We start from the raw sequence: 25,736 nt of genomic DNA on the forward strand, positions 1-25,736 counted from the left end.
ACTATGTTTGAACAACACGTAAGTGTTATGTAGATGCTTCGGGAACTCAAATGGGAATCCCTGGAGGGAAGGCAATGTTCTTTTCGAGAAACACTACTGAGAAAATTTAGAGAGCTGCCATTTGAAGCGGACAGCCACATAATTCCACTGTCGCCAAAGTACATTACGAGTAAGGATCAAGAGGATAACACAAAGGTAACACACAAGAAATTAGGGCTGATACGGAGGCATATAGATAGTAATTTTTCCCTCACTCTATTTGTGAGTAGAACAAGAAATGAAATGACTAGTGCTGTACAGTGTAACCTCTGCCATGCGTTGTATGGTGGCTTGCGGAGTATCTATGTAGATGTAGAAAGTGGTACACAAAAGAATCTGTATGATTTGCTGATTCCAACTGTGATTTATTGGTACTGCAGTTGCAGGATACTAAGTTCTTTTTCTTCATTTTGTAAAGTGTAGAAACTTATATTTCTGGATATTTAAAGCAAGCTGTCAGTTTTTTGAATATTTCTCTTGTGTGTTGTTCTGCAGCCTCAATAAACTGTATGAAATCTATACCAGCGTCACGACAGTCCACCATAGTAACATAATATTGTTTAAATATTCTCACAAACTCAAAGAAATTCTAGTTGTATGTAAAGGCTGTTGATGGCAGTAGAATCAGCGTCCCGTGTCTCAAATATAAGAATAGCATTTACAATAGAGCAGCACATTGCTCAAAAATGAGCTATGCTCGAAACCAATATAAAAAAATAAACAAAAAAAGTAACTATACGGGCTATCATTATGATAATATGCATTTCGTACAAGCCTGACTGAATATCTTTGCAGCTTCTTTTAAATTGTAATTCATTATAGATAAAATTAACAACATAAAAAAACCTGAGGTTAGTATTTATATTGTCTGCAAGGTCATTAATATGCAACATGAACAGCCAGGGTCCTAACACACTTCCCTGGGGCATTCCCAATGTTACTCCTACATCATCAGTCAATGACTCTCCATCCAGTTGTGTCCTCCCTATCAAAAAACCATTAATCCAGTTATAAATTTTGCTTGGTACCAAGTCAAACATTATTTGGAAATCAAGAAATACTGCATCTACCTTATTGTCTTGTTCCATGGTTCTCAGTACATCATGCAAGAAAAGTGAGAGTTGAATTTCACAAGAATGTTGTTTTCAGTATCCATGCTTGTTGGCATGGAGGTTATTCTAATCAAGATACCTCATTATAGTTGAACTCAGAATATGTTCTCTAAGATTCTACAACAAATGTATGCCAAGCATATTGGGGCGCTAGTTTTGTGGATCACTTCTGTTATCCTTCCTGTAGACATGTACAACCTGTACTTGATTGCAACTAGTGGGCATAGTTTTTTGTTCAACTGATCGTATGTTAGATTATAGTTAAAAGAGGGGCTAACTCAGTAGCAGATACATTACAGAACTTGATAGGGATTCCATCAAGCCCTGACGCTTTGTTCAGTTTCAATTATTTCAGCTGTTTCTCAATGCCACCAACACTAATACCTACTTCATTCATCTTTTCAGTGGCATGGCAATGATCCTGGGTTTTCCTTTGTGTACAGGAATATTTGAGAACAGAGTTAAGCATTTCTGCTTTTGCTTTTCTACCCTCAATTTCAGTTCCTGTCTCATCCGTGAGTGACTGGACACTAACTTTGCTGCCACTAACAGCCTTTACATACGACCAGAATTTCTTTAGGTTTTGAGAGAGATCTTCCAACAATATTCTGCTATGGTAGTCATTCGAGACTTCACGCATTGCTCTCTTGACAGCCAAATGTGTTTCATTCAACATCTCTCTATGTCCCATACTTTCTTTTACAACTATGATGCAGTAGCCTCTGTTCCTTTAGAAGTTTCTTTATAGTGACTGTATACCATGGAGGGCCCTCCCATCATGAACTGTTCTACTGGGCACATATCTATCCAGTGCATAATCTACTATTCTTTTAAAATATAGCCATAGTTCCTTTACATGCTCCTGTCCTGGGCTAAAAGTTTCGAATTCCTCACTGAGATACCTTACTATAACTTCTTAACTTATTTTACTGAACAAACGTATTTTTCTACTTGATTTCGTTGCCCTCTGTATTATGGTAATCATTATTGCTACAATTGCCAGTTTCAAAATGGACATCGTCAAAGACATTATATCTATTTGGAGCCATTAGATCTAATATATTTCCAATAGGAGTAAGGTTCCAAGCTATCTTTTCTAGGCAGTTTTCACAGAAGGAATTTAGTAATGTTTGACAAAATATTTTGTAATGCCCAACACTAACTCAACTGTAATTATCCCAATTGACTAATGGATGATTGAAGTCTCATACAATGATTACAGAACAATTGGGGAACTTAGGTACAAGCAAACTGAAGGTTTCTCTGAAGTTTTGGGTACATCATGAGGAGAGGCTGGTGGTAGTTACAAGAATCCAATTACAATTTTACATCCAATGCTAATACTGAGTCTCGTACAAACAATCTGCATGCAGCTTCAATTTATGATTTTAATACTCTTGCCTGTGAGGACAATTCTTTGGATCTCACACTGATACATTTGGGTGTCTCCTACAGCTATCATTATCTGGACTTGATAGAAAGCCATCTTAGCGCAAAGTTAGCTACTTAGATAGTATCCTGTGACGTGCAGTTCACACCTGACCCATTCAGGAGGACCATACCACTTTTAGCCCTAAAGCTCAAGTCATGTCTAGGACATCACAGCCTAACTTCTCACACAAACACTCAACTCTGAGCCAGTGGGCCTCAATCTGTTCTGGGGACAATGCTGCAGATTGTGAGCTTTGTTGAAACTCTACAATCAAGGCTGGTATTCTCAACCTTCTGTCAGTCGAAATGATCCAAGTATGACCCCGGAGCCTAAACAACAGGCACTGTTCCTCCCAACATGTGCCACAATCTGTAGTTGGTCTCACCCTGTTTCCTCAATGGCTGCTACAACAACCTCTTCAAGATATTGAATGAGGTCTCCAGGCATACAGACTGAGTGCACATGGTGTCCCTTCCTGCCCCTTGCTGCTATTTCCCTAAGGTGTTACATTACTAGCTGAATGTCTGAACTGCAGATGATTAATACACTCGCATCCTTGACAAGGGACACAGCATGCGTCACAATGGCTCACTGTCGGTTTCTGTGGAAGACAGCACCTCAAACTTGTTTAGGGGGATAGATGTAACACCTTGACTTCTCCTTGGTCTCTTGTCTCCTCTGTACAGGATGCCTATACCTACCACTGACAATGCCACTCACAATTCAGTGGCTAAGTAGTGGTAGATCCTGTATTTCCTGCAGACGAGACAGTATCTACAGGATAGGATAGTACCTGAGGTACATTTCCTGCAGAAGAGACAGTATCTACAGGAGAGGATAGCACCTGAGGTACCTTTTGTATATCTGGTACATAACTCTTGGTAACCTTCCAAACACATCCATTCGTAGCAGCTTCCAATCGCTTGACAGCAGTCGAGGCAATTTCAAGCTGCTCATGAAGAGCAACTAACTCATCCTCTGCCCGAGAACAGCAAACACAATGGGGCTGCATTGTGCCTGGTGAAATATTTTGAGAATAATAATAAACAATTTTAAATTAAGCTTGTTGATTCTCCTTTAATTTATGGGTTGATATGCTGCAAATATTGGCAGTTGCTTTTTGGAACTGAAGCGATTTTCAGCCAAAACAAAATATCTATTACTACAACAGAAAAATTTGGTCCAAAATCTACTGCTTCTCCAAAACAATTTTCAGATTGTAGTCACTAACAAATTCTGCAGCAGTGTGATAAGTAAAGACAATACACACTCCTGTTAAAGGAGATGACTAATATGACACAACATATTAGTTATTTACAATAACTGTAAATCACTAATGCTGATTTACTATGAAACAAACTAAATACAACACTAGTAACTTATGAAAATATGTGTTTGCTAGCATCCGAAAATTCTCAAAAACATACCTTTTTTTCAAATAAATTTATAATGAAATTAGAGAACTATTGGATTTGAACAAGAATACGGTGGTCAAAAGTTTCTAAAAGCACAATTTTATTTTACAACTGACAATATAGTACTACACAATATATCACAATATACGCACAAGTTTTGACACAGATAACACGATAAAGTCATTTAAGTTTTATGTCAAACTTTGGACCTAGGTTTTCGATGTCAGGAAGTGCAAGTATTTTGCATGTACCTGGTTTTGTGTTTCCTTTTACTTTAGCATGCCAAAGATGAACACTGTAGCATAAGTGTATCTCACAAAATGTGTTTACATGTAGAGCACAACAACGCACATCTTCTGCGTGGGGTGGCTTACAATGTTGTGTTGTACTACTATTTTTTCTAGTGTTCCCTATTCCAGCCACAAATTTTTGATGGTACACCTATGTATTACCTCCAATTTTCTTGTCGCCATTTTTCAAGATAAAATAATTTGTTGTCCAACTCTTCCCAAAATGTATGCTCCAGGAATTCCAACAGCAAAATTTTCCAAGATGCATGACATTTCTCTTGTAGTATCTCTCATTGGAATTTGTGAGGCATCCCTGTGATGAAAGGTGCCACTGTTTGTTGAATCTCCTATTTAGTGTATCTAACTTCTTCTTGACAACGCATATTTCTGAATCTTTTCCATCTTATCCACAGCTGTTGGCATGTTGTTTGCTCTGTCTAAAAATCCGAGAGCGTAACATTTTTATGTTACCACCGAATGTCATTCCTAACCAGATGTCTCAAAGCCGTAGTAACTATGACAGAGACACAAAAGCATGATGGGGGTACAAAAGAGCACATGTACATGAAAAATGTTAGGTGCCGTCTGAAGAATAAACAGTACTTCTTAAACATGAATAATTGCTCCCATAGGTCTATAACAGTGTGAGTAATGAATATTATAAAATAGGAGCTTTAGGTTTAAAGTAATCAGCAAGTATGAAAATGACCAACACTACAGGAAAATGCGACAGAACTAAAGGCAAAACTGATTCCAACACATCATGACAGTTTGGAGAACTAATGCAAATTGCCATTAGCATTGTTACCCACCTAGAGGGGGGGGAAGGGGGAGAGGGAGGGAGGGGGAGGGAGGGAGGGGGGGAGGGAGGGAGGGAGAGGGAGAGGGAGAGGGAGAGAGAGAGAGAGAGAGAGAGAGAGAGCTAAATCATGACATCCAATAGGAAAATAAGTGGAATGATTAAATACATCTTGGCATTTTTTTAGGCAACACATCAGATGAAGTGCTGTCACCATCCTACCCATATGCTGAGTGATAGTGGAACAATAAAAATGTTGCAACTCACATTCATTTTTAATAGTTTCCATGTGCAAAGACAGATGATGATGATAATACTGGATACCTAAATACAAATACCAAAATGACAGTGCAGAGCATGAGGGAGGGGGGGGGGGGGGGAGAAGGTTGTGGGGAAGGGGGGGGGGGACGATGTCAGTTCAGTGTTACCTGCACGTGCAGTATACCTGTGGCAGCAACAGGTGTGTAGTTCTGTGCTAAATTCCTACACACACTACCTGTTCACAGAGATTATTGGATTCACTGTATTTTCTGACGGAATGATAGGCATTAATTCATGTTTCATCCAACCATACAATCTGCCCTAAAAACTGACAGAGCCATGTGACAACATCCACGTATCCACAGCTAAAATGAGTGTGCCAAACCTCATTGTCCAGATTACAATATAACGAGAAACTGGTAGTTGTTCTGATGCCTTACAAACATGGGATACAACAATGTACATTAATGAAAAATCTTTCTATAAGCTTGTATACTATCATCAGCAGATGGAAAACCAATGTATGTAAGCCAGGCATGGTTTAGAGAGCTAGCATATATAGCTATACAGTAAAATAAATATAATTCTCCCTTATAAATTCTAGTAATAATGAATAATATACATCAGGGCATAATTCAGTGTCACAGAATAAAACTAGATAAATGAAATACTTGACAAACTGTTAAAGATATATGACATTTCATGTTACCTTTTTGTGGAGTTGTGATAGTTGGAGACATACAGTGGCTTTTAAGCATTTACTCTTACATCATAGAAAACCATGAACACTTCATACCTTGAACGACTTTACACTCGACAACCCACTCTGAGCCTCTCTCTGGTACTCATAACGAGAGAACGGTCCCTTCAGAGTAGCACCAGTATGAAGCAGGTCTATTGTCTCCTCAACTGCTATGTTACCCCAATGTGAAACTTCAATCGTTCTTAACAAGTTTGTGACTGTCAAGAAGGGAGCATTGTTCTCAAAGTGAATTATCATTTTATCCTGTAAAGTAAAAATACAACATACACAAATATTTGGGAAACACAATTTAAACATGAAATTTGCATCATCTTATGACACAGTACACACAATTATTTGTATTTAGTATTATCTACACTCTTCTTATTTTTTCTATGACATTTGTTTTAACCTTTGGCAAGGCATAAATATAAGACAAGTGTATATAAAAAATATTTTATTACTAAAAGTTATGTACACTTATAGTTACTCTTCAACATAACCACACAATGACTCAGACATTTGTTAAACCTGTGGACAAGATTTCCAATACCCCCTTCATAAAAATATTGCCACCAATGAATTCAGACTGGAGATGAGATCTGTTGTTTGTTTCTTGGAAGCAGAAGGGACTAATTCAGCAGAAATTCAGCAAAGAATGAGCAGAAAGCCATTCGAAACAAAATAAGAGGCATGCGGGCTTCTCGAATTGTTCTTATCCATGACAACACTCATTCTCACAGTGCTAGTGCAACCCAATGGGTTCTTGAGCAAATTCATCGGAACATTTTCGACTACCCACCATACATTCCCAACCTAGTGCTGAGTTAATTCAGTCTTTTCTCTGACCTGAAGATGCGGCTAGGAGGGTAGCACTTTCAAACTAATGAGGAGCATCCAGATAACGTCACAACTCATTTCAATGCATTGGCTGTAACATTTTATGAAGAGAGAATTGAAAAGCTTGTTCACAGAAATAACAAATGTCTCAATTATTTTGTTGATTTATGCCAAAAAATAACCATACGCGTACGTAACTTTTATTAATACGATATTTTTTTTATATAAATACTTATCTTTTATTTACAGCTACCCACGGTTTTTTTTTTTTTTTTTTTTTTTTTTTTTTTTTTTTTTTTTAACCTCATAAAAATTTTACTACTGAACCATGAAACAGGACTTGGCTCCAATGTCAGCTACAGGACTTACCATGGGTCTCAGTCACAATAGTTGTAAAACAATCATGTTGTTGTGGTCTTCATTCCTGAGACTGGTTTGATGCAGCTCTCCATGCCACTCTATCCTGTGCAAGCTTCTTCATCTCACAGTGCTTACTGCAACTTATATCCTTCTGAATCTGCTTAGTGTATTCATCTCTTGGCCTCCCACTACAATTTTTACCCTCTGCGCTGCCCTCCAATACTAAATTATTAATTCCTTGATGCCTCAGAACATGTCCTACCAACCGGCCCCTTCTTCTTGTCAAGTTGTGCCACAAACTCCTCTTCTCCCCAATTCTATTCAATACCTCCTCATTAGTCACGTGATCTACCCACCTAATCTTCAGCATTCTTCTGTAGCAGCACATTTCGAAAGCTTCTATTCTCTTCTTACCGTCCATGTTTCACTTCCATACATGGCTACACTCCATACAAATACTTTCAGAAACGACTTCCTAAAGTTTTTATTTCTTCTCCATGGATTTTAATACCTACTCCAAATTTTTCTTTTGTTTCCTTTACTGCTTGCTCAATATACAGATAGAATAACATCGGGGAGAGGCTAAAACCCTGTCTTACTCCCTTCCCAACCACTGCTTCCCTTTCATGCCCTTCAACTCTTATAACTGTCATCTGGTTTCTGTACAAATTGTAAATAGCCTTTCGCTCCCTGTATTTTACCCCTGCAACCTTTAGAATTTGAAAGAGAGTATTCCAGTCAACATTGTCAAAAGCTTTCTCTAAGTCTACAAATGCTAGAAACATAGGTTTGCCTTTCCTTAATCTTTCTTCTAAGATAAGTCGTAGCGTCAGTATTGCCTCACGTGTTCCAATATTTCTATGGAATCCAAACTGATCTTCCCCGAGGTCAGCTTCTACCAGTTTTTCCATTCGTCTGTAAAGAATTCACGTCAGTATTTTGCAGCTGTGACTTATTAAACTGATAGTTCGGTAATTTTCGCATCTGTCAACACCTGCTTTCTTTGGGATTGGAATTATTATATTCTTCTTGAAGTCTGACGGTATTTCGCCTGTCTCATACATCTTGCTCACCAGATGGTAGAGTTTTGTCAGGACTGGCTCTCCCAAGGCCATCAGTAGTTCTAATGGAATCTTGTCTACTCCAGGGGCCTTTTTCGACTTAGGTCTTTCAGTGCTCCGTCAAACTCTTCACGCAGTATCGTATCTCCCATTTCATCTTCATCTACATCCTCTTTTATTTCCATAATATTGTCCTCAGGTACATCGCCCTTGTACAGATCCTCTATATACTCCTTCCACCTTTCTGCTTTCCCTTCTTTGCTTAGAACTGGGCTCTTGATATTCATGCAAGTGGTTCTCTTTTCTCCAAAGGTCTCTTTAATTTTCCTGTAGGCAGTATCTATTTTACCCCTAGTGAGATAAGCCTCTACAACCTTACATTTGTCCTCTAGCCATCCCTGCTTAGCCATTTTGCACTTCCTGTCGATCTCGTTTTTGAGACATTTGTATTCTTTTTTGCCTGTTTCAGTTACTGCATTTTTATATTTTCTCCTTTCATCAATTAAATTCAATATTTCTTCTATTACCCAAGGGTTTCTACTAGCCCTCGTCTTATTTACCTACTCGATCATCTGCTGCCTTCACTACTTCATCCCTCAAAACTACCCTTTCTACTTCTATTGTATTTCTTTCCCCCATACGTGACAATTGTTCCCTTATGCTCTCCCTGAAACTTTGTACAACCTCTGGTTTAGTCAGTTTATACAGGTCCCATCTCCTTAAATTCCCACCTTTTTGCAGTTTCTTCAGGTTTAATCTACAGTTCATAACCAATAGATTGTGGTCAGAGTCCACATCTGCCCCTGTAAATGTCTTACAATTTAAAACCTGATTCCTAAATCTCTGTCTTACTATTCTATAATCTGTCTGCTGCCTTCTAGTATCTCCAGGATTCTTCCATGTATACAACCTTCATAGCACTTTTTATATCTCAGTAGGACTTAGTTGTTTGCTTATGTAAATGTGTGTATAAATACATTATATAAAAATTATACCTGTACTTAATACTACACATAAGTGCACATATTGTATTTTATGTTAGTAAATTAAGAAAGAGTTTGCTATTTTGGTGTGTTATAATCAACAATAACTTTCAGACCCTTAACGGTCAACATTTGTATCCAGTTTGCACAATATGTGATGGTTGAACTGCATTTTTTCCCACTTTAATATTACTTTCATTTGAGTTCACTCGGAACAAACATTATACAAAATATAATAAGTTTCCAACATTCTCCCAAAAAGTAATTCATATCAGTTTGTGTCTACATACCTGTGAGAAAGGCTGGACTTTTTCATATGGACCATAAGTTATTACATTGTCAGAAACTGCTACTGGTTTATGTTTTGTGTAACTTTCTATGTTTTTCGATGCCAAGGTAACAGTTGTTGTCTGCTTGATTGCAGTATATGGTGAATAAAGAACAGTGCTCCCATGATACAGTACAAGTTGCTTCTCCTTCTGCGATATTGAAGCTGGGTGAGGTTTCAATTGGTGTGTGAACACTGTCTCAACTTCCACCTGAAATGTACATTATCACTGAGTTATAACATATAAAACTGTCATCACATGGAAAGCAACCACATTACTAACACACACACACACACACACACACACACACACACACACACAAAGAGAACAAACCATCCACATGATTTTTCTTCGCCTCTTGTTCTGTAGAGCTCATTCGGATTACGTCAAAAGAATCTGAGTAAATGGTGTATCAGCAGAAATATAGCCAACATTCACATTCAAACAATGTTTATCCACTGAAACAACTACAATATAACCACTGAATTCTACTTCAAATTTTGTGCTGATGTAAAAACCCATAAATTCTACCAGTATATATCAAAACATGCAGCTTTCAATTTGTAATCTGTATGTTCTTGGTTTAAACTAAAAATTTAAGCACACATTGGCTACGCATGTGTATTTTAGGTGTACGGCATGAAATGTGAAATGAGGGCCACCTTTTTCTCGTTGGCAACACTAAAGTGTGTGACCAGAGAATTATTACATTGTTAGATGCTGCTGTGAAGAGAGAGTCTTGAAACTGTAAGGTCAGTCATTCACATTTTGCGCAATGGTCTCCCACATATTCGGTTGGAGTTCGCTGTGTCTCTAAATACATTCCTGCTGGCAAAAAACACCAACACAACCTGTACAACTCTTTACAATCTGGATGATTTACTAATGTGGCCTTGTAACACTTGCCATCTTGGCCTTGTTGTGTGGGTACTGTGAATGATTGAAAGCAATAGTAAACTATAACTGTTACGTTTATCCTGAAGATGTGAAGTCTACTGTATGGTTAAATGGTGACAGCATCCTCTTTCATAAAATATTTTGGAGGTAAAATAGTATCCCATTTGGATTTCCAGGCAGGGACTACTCAGGACAATGTCATTAAAAAAAGAAAAATAAATAAATAAATCTGACATTTTATGAGTCAGAGCATGGAATGTTAGATTGTTTAGTCGTGTAGGCAGGCTAGAGAACTTACGTAGGGAAATGGATAGGGGTCATTCCATGTCAACTCACCAAGGCCTCTCTGCTTAACTATCACAGATCTTGTTGAAATTTTATGTGAACATTTGTACATGTCCCTGATGAACACTAGTAAAGTTTAACATTCACCAGAACAATACTGACCGAGATATATAGTCACTTCTTTGACTCCAAGCATGAATTTGGGCAGAGAGAGAGAGAGAGAGAGAGAGAGAGAGAGAGAGAGAATTTCTGGTGACTGTGAGCCGTTATATAGTGGGCAATATTTTGTTGAAAGACATGAAATTTGGCCACCTTGCACAACTTAATGTGTTCTCTCAAGAAAAATAACGAAAAGAATTTTACAAGGCGTATTCAGTCAGAAAATTTTACGCAAAATCACCCTAAAACATCAGCGCTCAAAAAAATTTCAAAGTTTGTCTTCTTATATCACAGGGACTAAAGGTATGACAGACATGATACTTTGCATGCAGTAACCTAACAACACAAAGTTGTTGAATACAAAAAACATGGTATTTTCAACCACATTTTATAAAAGACTGCATCCCATAAAAGTTTCCAAAAACTGTATTTCATTATCATATGGGAGCTAACAATGCTAGATAATTTGGAACAAAGTTGGGCACAAAGATCGTGGCACGATAAAATGTAAACTTCAGACTCTTAGACTAAACACATGCTGAACATGAAACTTAATATGCATTAGCTCCATAGCACAAGGATGTGAAATACAAAATTTCATTCACCTACTATTTTCCCAGTTTACAAATTTGTTGATAAGATGATCTTTGTGTAAGGGTGAAAATATGATATATCTGACACTTCTTGTACAAATACTGTTATCTATCAAAGCTTCAAAACCAGTCCCCCCCCCAAATAGTGGATGTAATTTCCAACATGGGCTAACAACACTACATAAAACACTATGCTGCGAATAAAGTATAACTTTGGCTTCTTATATCTTGTTGATTACAGGTATGGTATGCACGAAACTTTGGACAACAACTACTTAGCAACATAAGATTTCCCAATACAAAGTATCATTCATGTACTTAACTGCCTGTTGGCATCTGTCTCGGGTCCTTCAGCTTGACGTTTGATGATTTTACTAACATTTCACCAGCATGAATTTTACTATGTGGCTGCTCTCATGCAGTACACGCTCCGCCATAGCCAATTTCTCCACCTGCCCCAACCTACAATGCCACTTATGCTTAATGAAGGATCCTGGTGTTGACTGATACATGGTGTGCAATATATTTCCCTTCAAATGGGTTCTTTTCCTCCTTTGCTAATCTGAGACTTTCTTTGTCAGTTTATAAATAGTCTCTATGCCGTGTTAGCGCAATATATGGCTGATTCTGTCAGCCACTCTGGGAATGTATGGCAGAAAGGCTGTACCTGACCATTCTTTCTCCTCTAGTTTTCAGGATGTTTCCTTGTTAAGCAAGATGCCACTCACTGCCACTCTTGAGCACATTGGTTCCATTTTCCCCACAAGACATCACCAAGCTCTTTCATGCATGTCTCACCATGAACTATTTCATGTGGAATGGCAACTTCTAAGCTGGAGAGAGTCTCCATGGATAGTCTACTTAGTCCAGTGGTGGCCAACTTCTTCATGAAACATTTCAAGGTGCAGGAATAGAATTGGCACCTTGTCAACCTAAGATGTGGTACACATATGTCGATGATACTTTCATAGTGTGGAGCTGTGGTGGGAAAAAGCTCAATGACTTCCTAAGACACTCAAACAGTCTCCATACCAACATAAAATTTACCATGGAGATAGAAAAGGACAAACAGCTGCCCTTTCTAGATGTGCTGGTCATGAGGGATAGCACATAGCATGTATCAAAAACCAACATACACAGACCAATACCTGCACAAACCGTCAAATCATCACTCGAGCCAGAAAAGACGCGTGATTAATGTGCCCATGTGAGTCGCAGAACCTTGGACATGGCATGCAACACCTGGAAAATATTCTGAGTGGCAATGGGTACTCCACCAGTTAAATAAGGTGTGTCACAGAATCAAACACTCATTGAAGTGACATATCGGAAAAGAAAGGTCAGGTACGCCCTTTCTGTCATACATTCCCAGAGTGATGAACAGAATCAGCTGTATATTGAGCAAACAAGGCATAAAGACTATTTATTAACTGACAAACACGATCAATGAGTGTCTCCGATTGGGAAAGGAGAAAAGGCACCCGCTTGCAATGAGGGAAATATACCGCATACCATGTATATGCAGAACAGTCTATGTTGGAATGTCTGGATGACCAACCAACACAGCCGGTCGCTGTGACCGAGCGGTTCTAGGCGCTTCAGTCCAGAACCGTGCTGCTGCTATAGTTGCAGGTTCGAATCCTGCCTCAGGCATGGATGTGTGTGATGTCCTTAGGCTAGTTAGGTTTAAGTAGTTCTAAGTCTAGGGGACTGATGACCTCAGATGTTAAGTCCCATAGTGCTTAGAGCCATTTGAACCATTTTGAATCAACCAACAGAAGTGGCATTGTAGGCTGGGGCAGGTGGAGAAATCATCCATGGTGAAACACGCGCTGTGTGAGAGCAACCATATAGTAAATTCACCGACATGGAAATTCTTGCTGTAAAGAAGTGCAATCATACCTGCTTGTTCAGAGAAACTATAAAAGTACATAAACATGACAATAGTTTCAACAAGAGAGGATCCTGGATTCCTGTGCTGTAGCGAATGACTGTTGCAGGTAGTAAGGGAAGAACTGCACCGGAATTGACCACGGAAAAGCCCTTGGATGTTGACATGCCAGGTTCACATAATCTGCAGCAGTGAGCTCAACTCCAGTCTACCATCAGTAATGGAGGACGAAGCTTTGACAATGCCAGCTACTTGTGCTGGCAAAACATCAGTAAAATCATCAAACTAACATCAGCCAAAGAACCTGAGACAGAAGCCAATAGGCAATTTGTCAACAAGTAGCCACAAAAGCTTTAACAATTTTGAATATTCATTTACTGCTTTCCAAATTTCTGCAAAGTCAGTACAAACATGATTTTCATAAATATTGCCAAAATAGTTCACATTTGGTCTACTTTTAGTAAATCTCTTTTCTGTAATAGATTTCAAAGGAATTGCAGTTGGAAAGACAACGTTTTCAAGCAGTCAGATAATCACATTCGATTTTCCAATGTGCATGCAGTGCACTAAAAATATCTGAAAATGATGGAGGATTGTCCATGTTTCATTGCATGTTGTTTCTATCTCTAAAATGACAAGTAATATCTCACTATACTGCATTGGTCCAGGGTGACATTGACACTACTGGTTCAAGAACATGAACCAGCTACCCTATTGCTCATAGGCATCATGCCTTATGATGATGATGATGATGATGATGATGATGATGATGATGATGATGATGATTGGTTTGTGGAGCACTCAAATGCTCAGTCATCAGCACCCGTACAAAGTCCTAATTTTTACACAGTACAATCTAGCCACTGCCACAAATGATGATGATGATGATGATGATGATGACAACACAAACACCCAGTCCCTGGGGTCATGCTTGATGGTTGTGCAATACCAGCCACAGGTCGGCTCTTCATCCATGTTCCCAGGCGTGTAATCCCATTTCTTCATTTGGGTTGCAAGGCTTCGTCTGCTCGCAAAGCCATTTGCCAAGTACCTTATCTCCAATTCACAAATCTGCACGAGTATCTCCCATAGGCAGCAAATAATATCAATTTTAAATTTAAACTTCTCAACATAGCAGTTCCCATTTTTTGAAATTTGCCATGGTACAGTTACTCAAATTTGTCCATCAGTTTTAGGTATTGTTATTGCATGTTAGAATTAGTTTGAAATCAATTACAGGAAACAGATTTCCTAAAAGTACACCAAATGTGAACTATTTTTGGAATTTTTACGAAAATCAGGTTTGAACTGTCATCGTACAACCTTGGGAAGCAGTATGTGAATGATATTTTATATTTGGAAAACCTTTTGTTGCTAAGTAGTAGTGTCCAAAGTTCCACATTTACCATGCCCTTAACCAACGACGTATAAAAAGCCAATGTTAACACTTTATTCGCAGCTTGATTTTTTCTGGCTATTTTACCTCAAATTATAACTTATGTAGCACTGTTAGCCCATGTTGGAAATTAAAACCACTGTTCTCGGGGTGGGGGTGGGGGGTTGTTTCGAATGAGTGGTTTTGAAGCCTGTACTACTGAGCTAGTGCACATTAAGTTTCATGTTTACCATGTATTCACTCTACGCGATACAAGAAACTGAAGTTTACAATTTTTTTTCATACCACAAACTTTGTAGTTAACTTGTTTCAAATTTCTAGCACAGTTAGTTCACATTGGATAATCAAATACACTTTTTGTGGTTACAACCTTGGTCTTTCTAATGAGGCCAGTCTGGAAAGTTTTATAGGATGCAGTTTTTTACAAAATATGGTTGAAAATACATCATTTTTGATCTTCTTACAAAATCTACAACTTTGCGCTTATTTTATGGTACACCAATGAGACTACAAATTCAAGAACATTGTGTTGTTAGGTTGCTACATGCCAAGTTTCATACTGCCATACCTTTAATCCCTGTGATATAAGCAGCCAAACTTTGAAATTTCTTTGGGTGTCGACATTTTCGGGCAATTTCGCGCAAAATTTTCTGGCTGAATATGGCTTGTAAAATTCTGGTCCAAATAAATCTTAAGAGAAAACAAAGTTGTGTAAGACTGTCACATTTTATATCTTTCAATAAAATAATGCCTGGTATAACAGCTCACAGTTGTCAGAAATTTACGCTTAATCTTCATGAAGTTCCACATGGAGGCAAACAAGTGACTTTATCTCAGCCAGTATTGCTTCAATGAATGCTAAACTTCACCAACGTTCATTAGGGACATGTAGAGATCTTCACATAAAATTTTACAGAATTCTGAAATAGTCAAAAAGGAAAACATTCCAAAATTAGGATATTTGACATGGAATGACACAGAGGCTAAAGTTAGATACTGTGAGAACAAGTTAAGTGAGGTGGCAGTGAGAACAAGAATTCTGGTCAGGTCAGTATAGCTTTATCAACACAAAACCAAATAATGGTAATGTAGGAGTAATAATGAATAGGAGAACCTAAATGACTTAAGCTATTATGAACATAATGGTAGACGCATTACCGTAGCCAAGATATAAGCAAACACACACTATAGTAGAACAAGTTTATAAGACAACTAGCTCCACAGATGAGGCTGCTGAAAGACTGTATGATGAGATAAAGGAAATTATTCAGATAGTTAAAGAATACGAACATTTAATTGTGATGGGTGACTGTAATTTGGTACTAGGAAAAAGAAAAAGAAACAATAGTAAGAAGAAGCTGCTCAGTAGAATTTTGTACACACCACAATTTAATCATTGACAATCCTGGGGTTAAAAATTGTGAAAGAAGCTTGTATATGTGGAAGAGACCTGGGGACACTACATGATTTCAGACTGCTTACATGGGTTGTCCAGAAAGTAAAAAACATTTTGGCAAAACTAAACAAAAATGAAAGATAGCAACACATAACTTTAAAGTTACAGTGCCTTACTCTACTTTTCAATGTAGTTGCCATAGCTGTCAAGGTACTTATTGTACCACTGGGCCAGTTTTTCAGTTCCCATGTCGTACTCCTCTGTTGTTGTTGTTGTTGTTGTTGTTGTGGTCTTCAGTCCTGAGACTGGTTTGATGCAGCTCTCCATGCTACTCTATCCTGTGCAAGCCTCTTCATCTCCCAGTACCTACTGCAACCTACATCCTTCTGAATCTGCTTAGTGTATTCATCTCTTGGTCTCCCTCTACGATTTTTACCCTCCACGCTGCCCTCCAATACTAAATTGGTGATCCCTTGATGCCTCAGAACATGTCCTACCAACCGATCCCTTCTTCTGGTCAAGTTGTGCCACAAACTTCTCTTCTCCTCAATCCTATTCAATACTTCCGCATTAGTTATGTGATCTACCCATCTAATCTTCAGCATTCTTCTGTAGCACCACATTTCGAAAGCTTCTATTCTCTTCTTGTCCAAACTATTTATCGTCCATGTTTCACTTCCATACATGGCTACACTCCATACAAATACTTTCATAAATGACTTCCTGACACTTAAATCTATACTCGATGTTAACAAATTTTTCTTCTTCAGAAACGCTTTCCTTGCCATTGCCAGTCTACATTTTATATCCTCTCTACTTCGATCATGATGTTATTTTGCTCCCCAAATAGCAAAACTCCTTTACTACTTTAAGTGTCTCATTTCCTAATCTAATTCCCTCAGCATCACCTGAGTTAATTCGACTACATTCCATTATCCTCGTTTTGCTTTTGTTGATGTTCATCTTATGTCCTCCTTTCAAGACACTGTCCATTCCATTCAACTGCTCTTCCAAGTCCTTTGCTGTCTCTGACAGAATTACAATGTCATCGGCAAACCTCAAAGTTTTTATTTCTTCTCCATGGATTTTAATACCTACTCCGAATTTTTTTTTTGTTTCCTTTACTGCTTGCTCAATATACAGATAGAATAACATCGGGGATGGGCTACAACACTGCCTCACTCCCTTCCCAACCACTGCTTCCCTTTCATGCCCCTCGACTCTTATAACTGCCATCTGGTTTCTGTACAAATTGTAAATAGCCTTTCGCTCCCTGTATTTTACCCCTGCAACCTTTAGAATTTGAAAGAGAGTATTCCAGTCAACATTGTCAAACGCTTTCTCTAAGTCTACAAATGCTAGAAACGTAGGTTTGCCTTTCCTTAATCTTTCTTCTAAGATAAGTCGTAAGGTCAGTATTGCCTCAAGTGTTCCAACATCTCTACGGAATCCAAACTGATCTTCCCCGAGGTCGGCTTCTACCAGTTTTTCCATTCGTCTGTAAAGAATTCGCGTTAGTATTTTGCAGCTGTGGCTTATTAAACTGATTGTTCGGTAATTTTCACATCTGTCAACACCTGCTTTCTTTGGGATTGGAATTATTATATTCTTCTTGAAGTCTGACGGTATTTCGCCTGTTTCATACATCTTGCTCACCAGATGGTAGAGTTTTGTCAGAACTGGCTCTCCCAAGGCCGTCAGTAGTTCCAATGGAATGTTGTCTACTCCCGGGGCCTTGTTTCGACTCAGGTCTTTCAGTGCTCTGTCAAACTCTTCACGCAGTATCGTATCTCCCATTTCATCTTCATCTACATCCTCTTCCATTTCCATAATATTGTCCTCAAGTACATCGCCCTTGTATAGACCCTCTATATACTCCTTCCACCTTTCTGCTTTCCCTTCTTTGCTTAGAACTGGGTTTCCATCTCAGCTCTTGATATTCGTACAAGTCGTTCTCTTTTCTCCAAAGGTCTCTTTAATTTTCCTGTAGGCAGTATCTATCTTACCCCTAGTGAGATAAGCCTCTACATCCTTACATTTGTCCTCTAGCCATCCCTGCTTAGCCATTTTGCACTTCCTGTCGATATCATTTTTGAGACGTTTGTATTCCTTTTTGCCTGCTTCATTTACTGCATTTTTATATTTTCTCCTTTCATCAATTAAATTCAATATTTCTTCTGTTACCCAAGGATTTCTACTAGCCCTCGTCCTTTTACCTACTTGATCCTCTGCTGCCTTCACTACTTCATCCCTCAAAGCTACCCATTCTTCTTCTACTGTATTTCTTTCCCCCATTCCTGTCAATTGTTTCCTTATGCTCTCCCTGAAACTCTGCACAACCTCTGGTTCTTTCAGTTTATCCAGGTCCCATCTCCTTAAATTCCCACCTTTTTGCAGTTTCTTCAGTTTTAATCTACAGGTCATAACCAATAGATTGTGGTCAGAGTCCACATCTGCCCCTGGAAATGTCTTACACTATAAAACCTGGTTCCTACATCTCTGTCTTACCATTATATAATCTATCTGATACCTTTTAGTATCTCCAGGGTTCTTCCATGTATACAACCTTCTTTCATGATTCTTAAACCAAGTGTTAGCTATGATTATGTTGTGCTCTGTGCAAAATTCTACCAGGCGGCTTCCTCTTTCATTTCTTAGCCCCAATCCATATTCACCTACTACGTTTCCTTCCCTCCCTTTTCCTACACTTGAATTCCAGTCACCCATGACTATTAAATTTTCGTCTCCCTTCACTATCTAAATAATTTCTTTTATTTCATCATACATTTCTTCAATTTCTTCGTCATCTGCAGAGCTAGTTGTACTTGTACTACTGTAGTAGGTGTGGGCTTCGTATCTATCTTGGCCACAATAATGCATTCACTATGCTGTTTGTAGTAGCTTACCCGCATTCCTATTTTCCTATTCATTATTAAACCTACTCCTGCATTACCCGTATTTGATTTGGTGTTTATAACCCTGTAGTCACCTGACCAGAAGTCTTGTTCCTCCTGCCACTGAACTTCACTAATTCCCACTATATCTAACTTTAACCTCTCCATTTCCCTTTTTAAATTTTCTAACCTACCTGCCCGATTAAGGGATCTGACATTCCACGCTCTGATCCGTAGAACGCCAGTTTTCTTTCTCCTGAAGTCGATGAAGAGTTTCACAATATGTCTCTGAACTTATTGTTTCTCCTCTTGGTATGCACTCCCCACAGATTGAATGTATGACACCACATTTTTTGCATTTGGCAGGATTTTCAATGGGCACCTCCATTCCTGCTCAGCAACAAAACTCGGCTCATGCTGAAATGGGATCAGTGCCAGGAGTGATGTGCAATCGTTCGGCTTTACTTTCTGGATGACCATTACATATAATGGTATGACAGAGTTTTTGAAGTCACATTTTAAACTTTTAAGACATTTCCAAGAGAGACATGTTGATGCTGCCCACAACTGATTGGTTATGGTCTGGAGATTACAACTGAAGAAATCACAGAAAGGTGGGAAATTAAAGATATGGGAGGTGAATAAATTGAAGGAACCATAGTGTGCCGAAAGTTTCAGAGAGATCATTAGGCAATGCTGGACTGAAACAGGCAAAAGGAATACAACAGATGACAAATGGGTAGTTTCAAGACATGAAACAAGAAAGGTGGCAGATGTTCATATACGTAAAAACAACAAGGCGTAGTGTATGTGTGAAAAAAATCTACTTACTAAGTGGCGGCAGGACAAAAACATAAGAGACTGTTGTGATGTGCAAGCTTTCGGAGCGAGTGGCTCCTTCTTCAGGCAGAATGCTCCAAAAGCTTGCCAATCACAATAGCCTTACGTGTGTCTTCTGCCGCCACTTGGTGAGTAGATTTTTTATCTATCCAATTAAATAATTTTATCAATAATTGATTGTTTTTGTTGGACAAATGCAAGGCTGCAAAAGCATGCATAACTAGGGGAAAGATAGATGGTGCCTACTACAGGATATTTAAAGAGATCTTTTGAGAAAAAGAGCAGCAGCTATACAAATATCAATAGCTTTGATAACAAGCCAGTACTAAGACAAAACGTGAAAGCTGAAAGATGGAAGAGCTATATAAGATGGCCTATCTAACGGAAATTTAACTAGAGGACAATATTATGGAAAGAGAATGATGAGATTGGAGATACAATGCTGTGGGAATAATTTGACAGAGCACTGAAAGACCTGGAAAAAAAGGCTACTGGAATAGACAACATTCTTTCAGAATTATGGAAATCTTTGGGAGAGCCAGCTACGAGAAAACTTTCCCATATGGTGTGTAAGATATATGACGCAGGGAAAATACCCTTAAACATCTTTATAAATCATGGTTGCAAATACTGGCATGATTTATTTACAGGCGAATGGAAAAGCTGGTAGAAGCCAGCCTTACTGAAGATTAGCTTGGGTTCTGAAGAAATATAGGAACACACAAGGAATTACTGATCCTATGACTTATCCTAGAAGATAGGTTGAAAAAAAGCGAACCTATATCTATAGTATTTGCAGATTTGGAAAAAGTTTTCAACAGTGTAGATTGGACTACAGTCTTTGAAATTTGGAAGGCAGCTGGGATGGTTGGTTAGTTTGTTTAAGAGAGGGGTGGGGGGGGGGGGGGGTGGGGGGGGCAAACTGCTTGGTCATCGGTCAGCTGGGAAGAAATACATGGAGTGAAAGGTTATTTATATTTACACAGAATCCAGACTACAGTTGTAATAGTTGAAGGATATGAAAAGGAAGCCTTAGTTGAGAAGGGAGTGAGACAGGTTTGTAACCTAGCCCCGATTTTATTCAATTTGTATGTACAATGAGTAAGCTTCGAAGAAAACCAAGGAGGAAGTTTAGGCACAAGAAATAAAAATGTTCAGGTTTGCCGATGACCTTGTAATTCTGCTAGATGGGTAAGGATTTGGAAGTGCAGTTGAACAGAAGGGACAGTGTCTCGAAAAGAGATGATAAGGTGAACCACAACAAAGTTAAAAGAAGAGTAATGGAATGTAGTAGAATTAAATCAGGCAATGCTGAGGGAATGAGACACAAAAGAATTGGATGAGTTTTGCTATTCAGATGACAAAATAATTGATGATGGTCAAAGTAGAGAGGCTATAAAATGCAGACTGACAACAGAAAGAAAAACATTTCTGAAGAGCAGTTTCTTAACATGTAATATTAATTTAAGTGATAGGATGTGTTTTCTGAAGGTATCTGTCTAGAATGTAGCCTTGTATGGAAGTGAATGTGAACAGCAAGTACTTCAGCCAAGAGGAGAATAAAATCTTTCGAAATGTGAAAATAATGTTGAACATTAGATATGAGTAGATTGAAACATAAATGAGGTGGTAGTGAACCAAATTTGGGAAAAAATAAATTTGTGATTCAACATGACTAAAAGAATGAATCAGTTGACAGGACACATACTCAGGTATAAAGGAATTTTCAATTTGGCAATAGATGTTAGTAAGGAGGGGGGGACTGTAGACAGAGAACAAGGCTTGAATACAGTAACCAGATTCAAATGGACGTAGGCTGGCAGCAGTTATGCAGAGATGATGAGGCTTGCAGGGGACAGACCAGCACATAAAACTGTAGCAACCAGTCTTTGGACTGAAGAGCACAACAACAATGGTAAAGAGACACCTCACAACATCTCAGACTGGATGGATGGATGGATGGGGTTTTAAATCCACTCCTATTAAATGCCACATGGTCCAGTGTGACACAATCCTGAGGATTTGTGAGTGCCCATGGTGTATTTGTGGTGACTAGTAGCTCTCTTTAAACACCAACAAACATAAAGAAATTTGTACACTCAGACAAAACTGACAGGCACTTTCTCAATGTACAGTAAAACAATGTTTTTACAATTTTCAAGGGACTTTAAAAAAATTGTGTAAAATGCACGAAAATGCGAAACGTGGGAAATAACGTTTTAAGCAGTAAAAAGTTACGTATAGATTTTGCATTATCAAAGTTGATATATGATATATAACAGGTATCAAAATACTTGTCAGGGACTTATTTAATATCTAATACAGGTTATATGAATTTTTTACTACATTTAGCCACTGAATTAACTGGAACTGGTATCTGTCTGGGAAGTAGAAACATTTGACATAATTTCATTTATCAGATCAATGTTTTTAGAAAGCCTGAACTGTGTCATTCCCCATTTGCGTAATGAAACACTGCAGAAATTGCATATTTTTTCATGCTTAGCATGATGAATTTCAAGAATTTATTTTCATTGTCATGTGCAAATATTTACATAGGTATTTTGTTCCATGTCTCTTGCACTGAAGTCGTCTTTTTAAGGTTATAAGGTATTGTGCTCCTCCATTATACAGAAAACCACAGACATTCAAACAACCACTCACACTGTTTGTTTGTGCAACACCACAAAAAATACTTATGCAAATATTTGCACATGACAACAAGAATAAATTCTCAAAATGTTTCTAGCTAAGCATGAAAAAAATATGTAATTGGTGCAGTGCTTCATTATTTAAAACAGAAACAGAGCATCACAGAGAGAGCAAAGGTGTCAACCAGTGCTGCTACAAGTGGCCAAACAATAAAAATGTGTGTTTGCGAAGGAGTCATGACGATCACAATGATCGCAAAGCTGTGCGTATGCAATACAGAAAGTGAAAATCATGGGAAAACTGTGAATATGTTAATGAAAAATCATGTGCAAATTAACATTGTGAATATAGGAAATTTGATGGGATAAAAAAAGCCATAAACACCAGGAAAATGTTAATTCCGGGAACATGAAGGTGGGGGTACCAACTATAAATAGGCATGCATACTGAAGAAAATGCAAACTCAGACTACATAGGCTCAGGGAAAGCGAAGCTTCTCTCTCAAGGAAAAAGTTGACCATGCACTCCCATAATCCTACCTCGAGTGCTGCTAATCTGCCTGGTGTCTGTGTAAGGTTGTACTGACTAAAGGAATTGTAAATGTCCAAATAAAAAGCTGCAAGGATTGTGTTGGGTTTCTGGATCAGTGAACGTGTTTTTACAAACACACGTAGGAAACTCCAGTTGTGTACTTGGGAGACCCTTGGGCAGCATGTGATCGCAAGCGTGAACATGCATATGCATATGCACACACATTTTGCATGTACAGAACAACAAGCTCTTTAAAAAAAGTCCCAGCTTAGTTCTGGAGCAGGCAACTACATGCTGAGACGACACTGAATTCATCTTCTCTTCGCAGAGAGCACACAGAGTACTGCCAACAGACGTAACTGACGAGTCCATCATGACACAATCACAACTGTGCACATATTGCTGATGAATGAAAAACAACAGAATATTTTCATATGGTATGCCAATAATTAAATTCATACATGAACTATTACAGTATTGAATTGAATTCTGCTTGAAATTACAACAGTAATATCAGCTGCTAATTAATCCAACCACTACTTTAATTTTACAACCACCAACTGTTTATCAATACCAATAATTTCATAAACCCAAGGGGGGGGGGGGGGGGGGGGGGGAAGAGGGAGCAGATTGTTCAGCTTGCAAATGAAATCACTTAGTATTCAACTTTAAACATTTCACGAGAGCAGAGAAATTATGCCACTGGCACGACGGTTCTGACCATGTTTCCTTTTTCTCTTTCCACTTCACCATATCCACTTTGAGGTATACACATGGAGGATTACAATACAATTTCCTAATACTTTAAAACAGAATAAGTCACAACATTCATTCAGTAATCAAGTACAGTGACTGGTTAGACTACGTTAAGAACACCAAACAAAATTTCACAGGCAGAATAACAATCTTATGTCCAAATAACAAAGCCAAAATGCTTATACTGCCCATTAGACAGGATAACTTACCATGACAGAATGTTTTATAAGTAAACCACATTCCATCACTGAAAATCACATTAGCTCCGACAGATCTGATAATTTAATTGCACTAACATACAGAAAATGCATACAATAATGCTGCAATTTTTTTTAAAAAATATAACAACATACTTACAGTCACTGTTTTCCCAGAACTTAATGGTTCCTTCAGTGCTATGTTCCATGTGCCTTTTGCAGCATTCTCTACAGCTCCCAGACTAGTTTTGGATGAATCCCCACTCTGTAAAGAATTACATGATACTTGGGTAGTTATTTCAGCTACACAGGAAAATAGCAAAATATTACAATAGCAAGTACACAGTACATTCGAGGTCACTGATACAAAGCCTTGCCATTAAAAAAGTAACTGCTATATAAAAATTCAGTCCTGCATGGCTGAAACTCATTCACACCATTCAATCATAATGTGTGTCAGTTCAATGTCCCAGCTAATGAACATCCAACATTAGTGAAGGAGCATAAGTGTGACTGCAAAACAGCATTAAAAAGTGTACTGGTATATAACATAATAGATGAATGCATAGCAACCAGATTAGAGTGGTGTAAATTCATGAAGTGGAATGTCAGCTCTTCATCTACAGAATTTGCTGAAATGTGCAGACTATTACCTGGGCTCCTAGCCATCTGACTGTGATGTCAGCCTGCTTTCTATTGAAAAATTGTTCCCCCTGGACATTGAAAATGTATGTTCTATACAGAAGGAGGGGGGAGGAAAAGAAATTTGTATTGGCACCATGAGTTGCACCTTTGTTATAAAAACTGCTTTGAGGATTATTAGTGATATGAGATCATTATAATATTTGTTGCTTTGAATAGGTTCTACATTTGTTTCGTGTCTGTCATTTGGAGACTATGCTCTACAGTTAGTAGAAGCTGTCAACACAGTAGCATTTTACCCCTACTGCAACTATACTATTCTTTTCAAAATGAAAAAGTACTGTTGAGTGAATTTCAGTCCAAAAGTACACAAAACTAATCAAAATGGCAAAACCGTTATTTCCTAAGCAAAGACTGCTAAGAATTCTGCTGCAAATAAAGGATTTAAAACATAGTATACATTTGCACATCACAAAAAAGATGCTTATGTGATGGCTTCAGCACACTATGTAGGGAGACAGGTGTGTGCATGTGTGTGTGTGCATGCGCGCGCACATTTCTCCTACACCTTGAGAAAGGAATTCCATCCCAAAAGCTAGCAAAGTAAAGCTCTGTACCTTTTGTGTGGGTATCTGTCAACGAGGCAGCGCTTCTGTCTTTAGGTGAGTCGTCGTCTTTATTCCAAAATAATTTGTTATTCTCAACCAGAACTTTCTGTACATTATTATTTCCCTAAATCACTTTTTATAAATGCTGTTATGGTTTCTTACAGCAAGGCCATGGGCGATTTCTTCCTTCGTGCTTTCCCAACTGAGCTAGTCTTTTACCAAAACTATGTCGGTGAGACATCTATCTCAAAGCCTCAATTCTGGGCACGGAATAAAAAATAATGACAATTATTACTGTTTTGGGAAATATTCTAAACAATCTTCAGAACAGCAATG

The 25,736-nt window shown here is 38.3% G+C and overlaps 1 protein-coding gene across 1 annotated transcript in view; it reads right to left on the reverse strand.

Annotated features, from left to right (window-relative positions):
• LOC124556484 (dolichyl-diphosphooligosaccharide--protein glycosyltransferase subunit 1) overlaps positions 1-25,736 on the reverse strand; it is a 98,266-nt gene that overhangs the window by 52,004 nt on the left and 20,526 nt on the right. Inside the window, exons 2-4 of the mRNA XM_047130439.1 lie at positions 24,311-24,415; positions 9,625-9,873; positions 6,145-6,354 (exon numbers count right to left, since the gene is read on the reverse strand). Coding sequence (XP_046986395.1) covers positions 6,145-6,354; positions 9,625-9,873; positions 24,311-24,415 — 564 coding nt within the window. The remainder of the gene's footprint in view (positions 1-6,144; positions 6,355-9,624; positions 9,874-24,310; positions 24,416-25,736) is intronic.

Source organism: Schistocerca americana, chromosome X, assembly GCF_021461395.2.
Source record: "Schistocerca americana isolate TAMUIC-IGC-003095 chromosome X, iqSchAmer2.1, whole genome shotgun sequence".
In the NCBI taxonomy this organism is placed as follows: domain Eukaryota; kingdom Metazoa; phylum Arthropoda; class Insecta; order Orthoptera; family Acrididae; genus Schistocerca; species Schistocerca americana.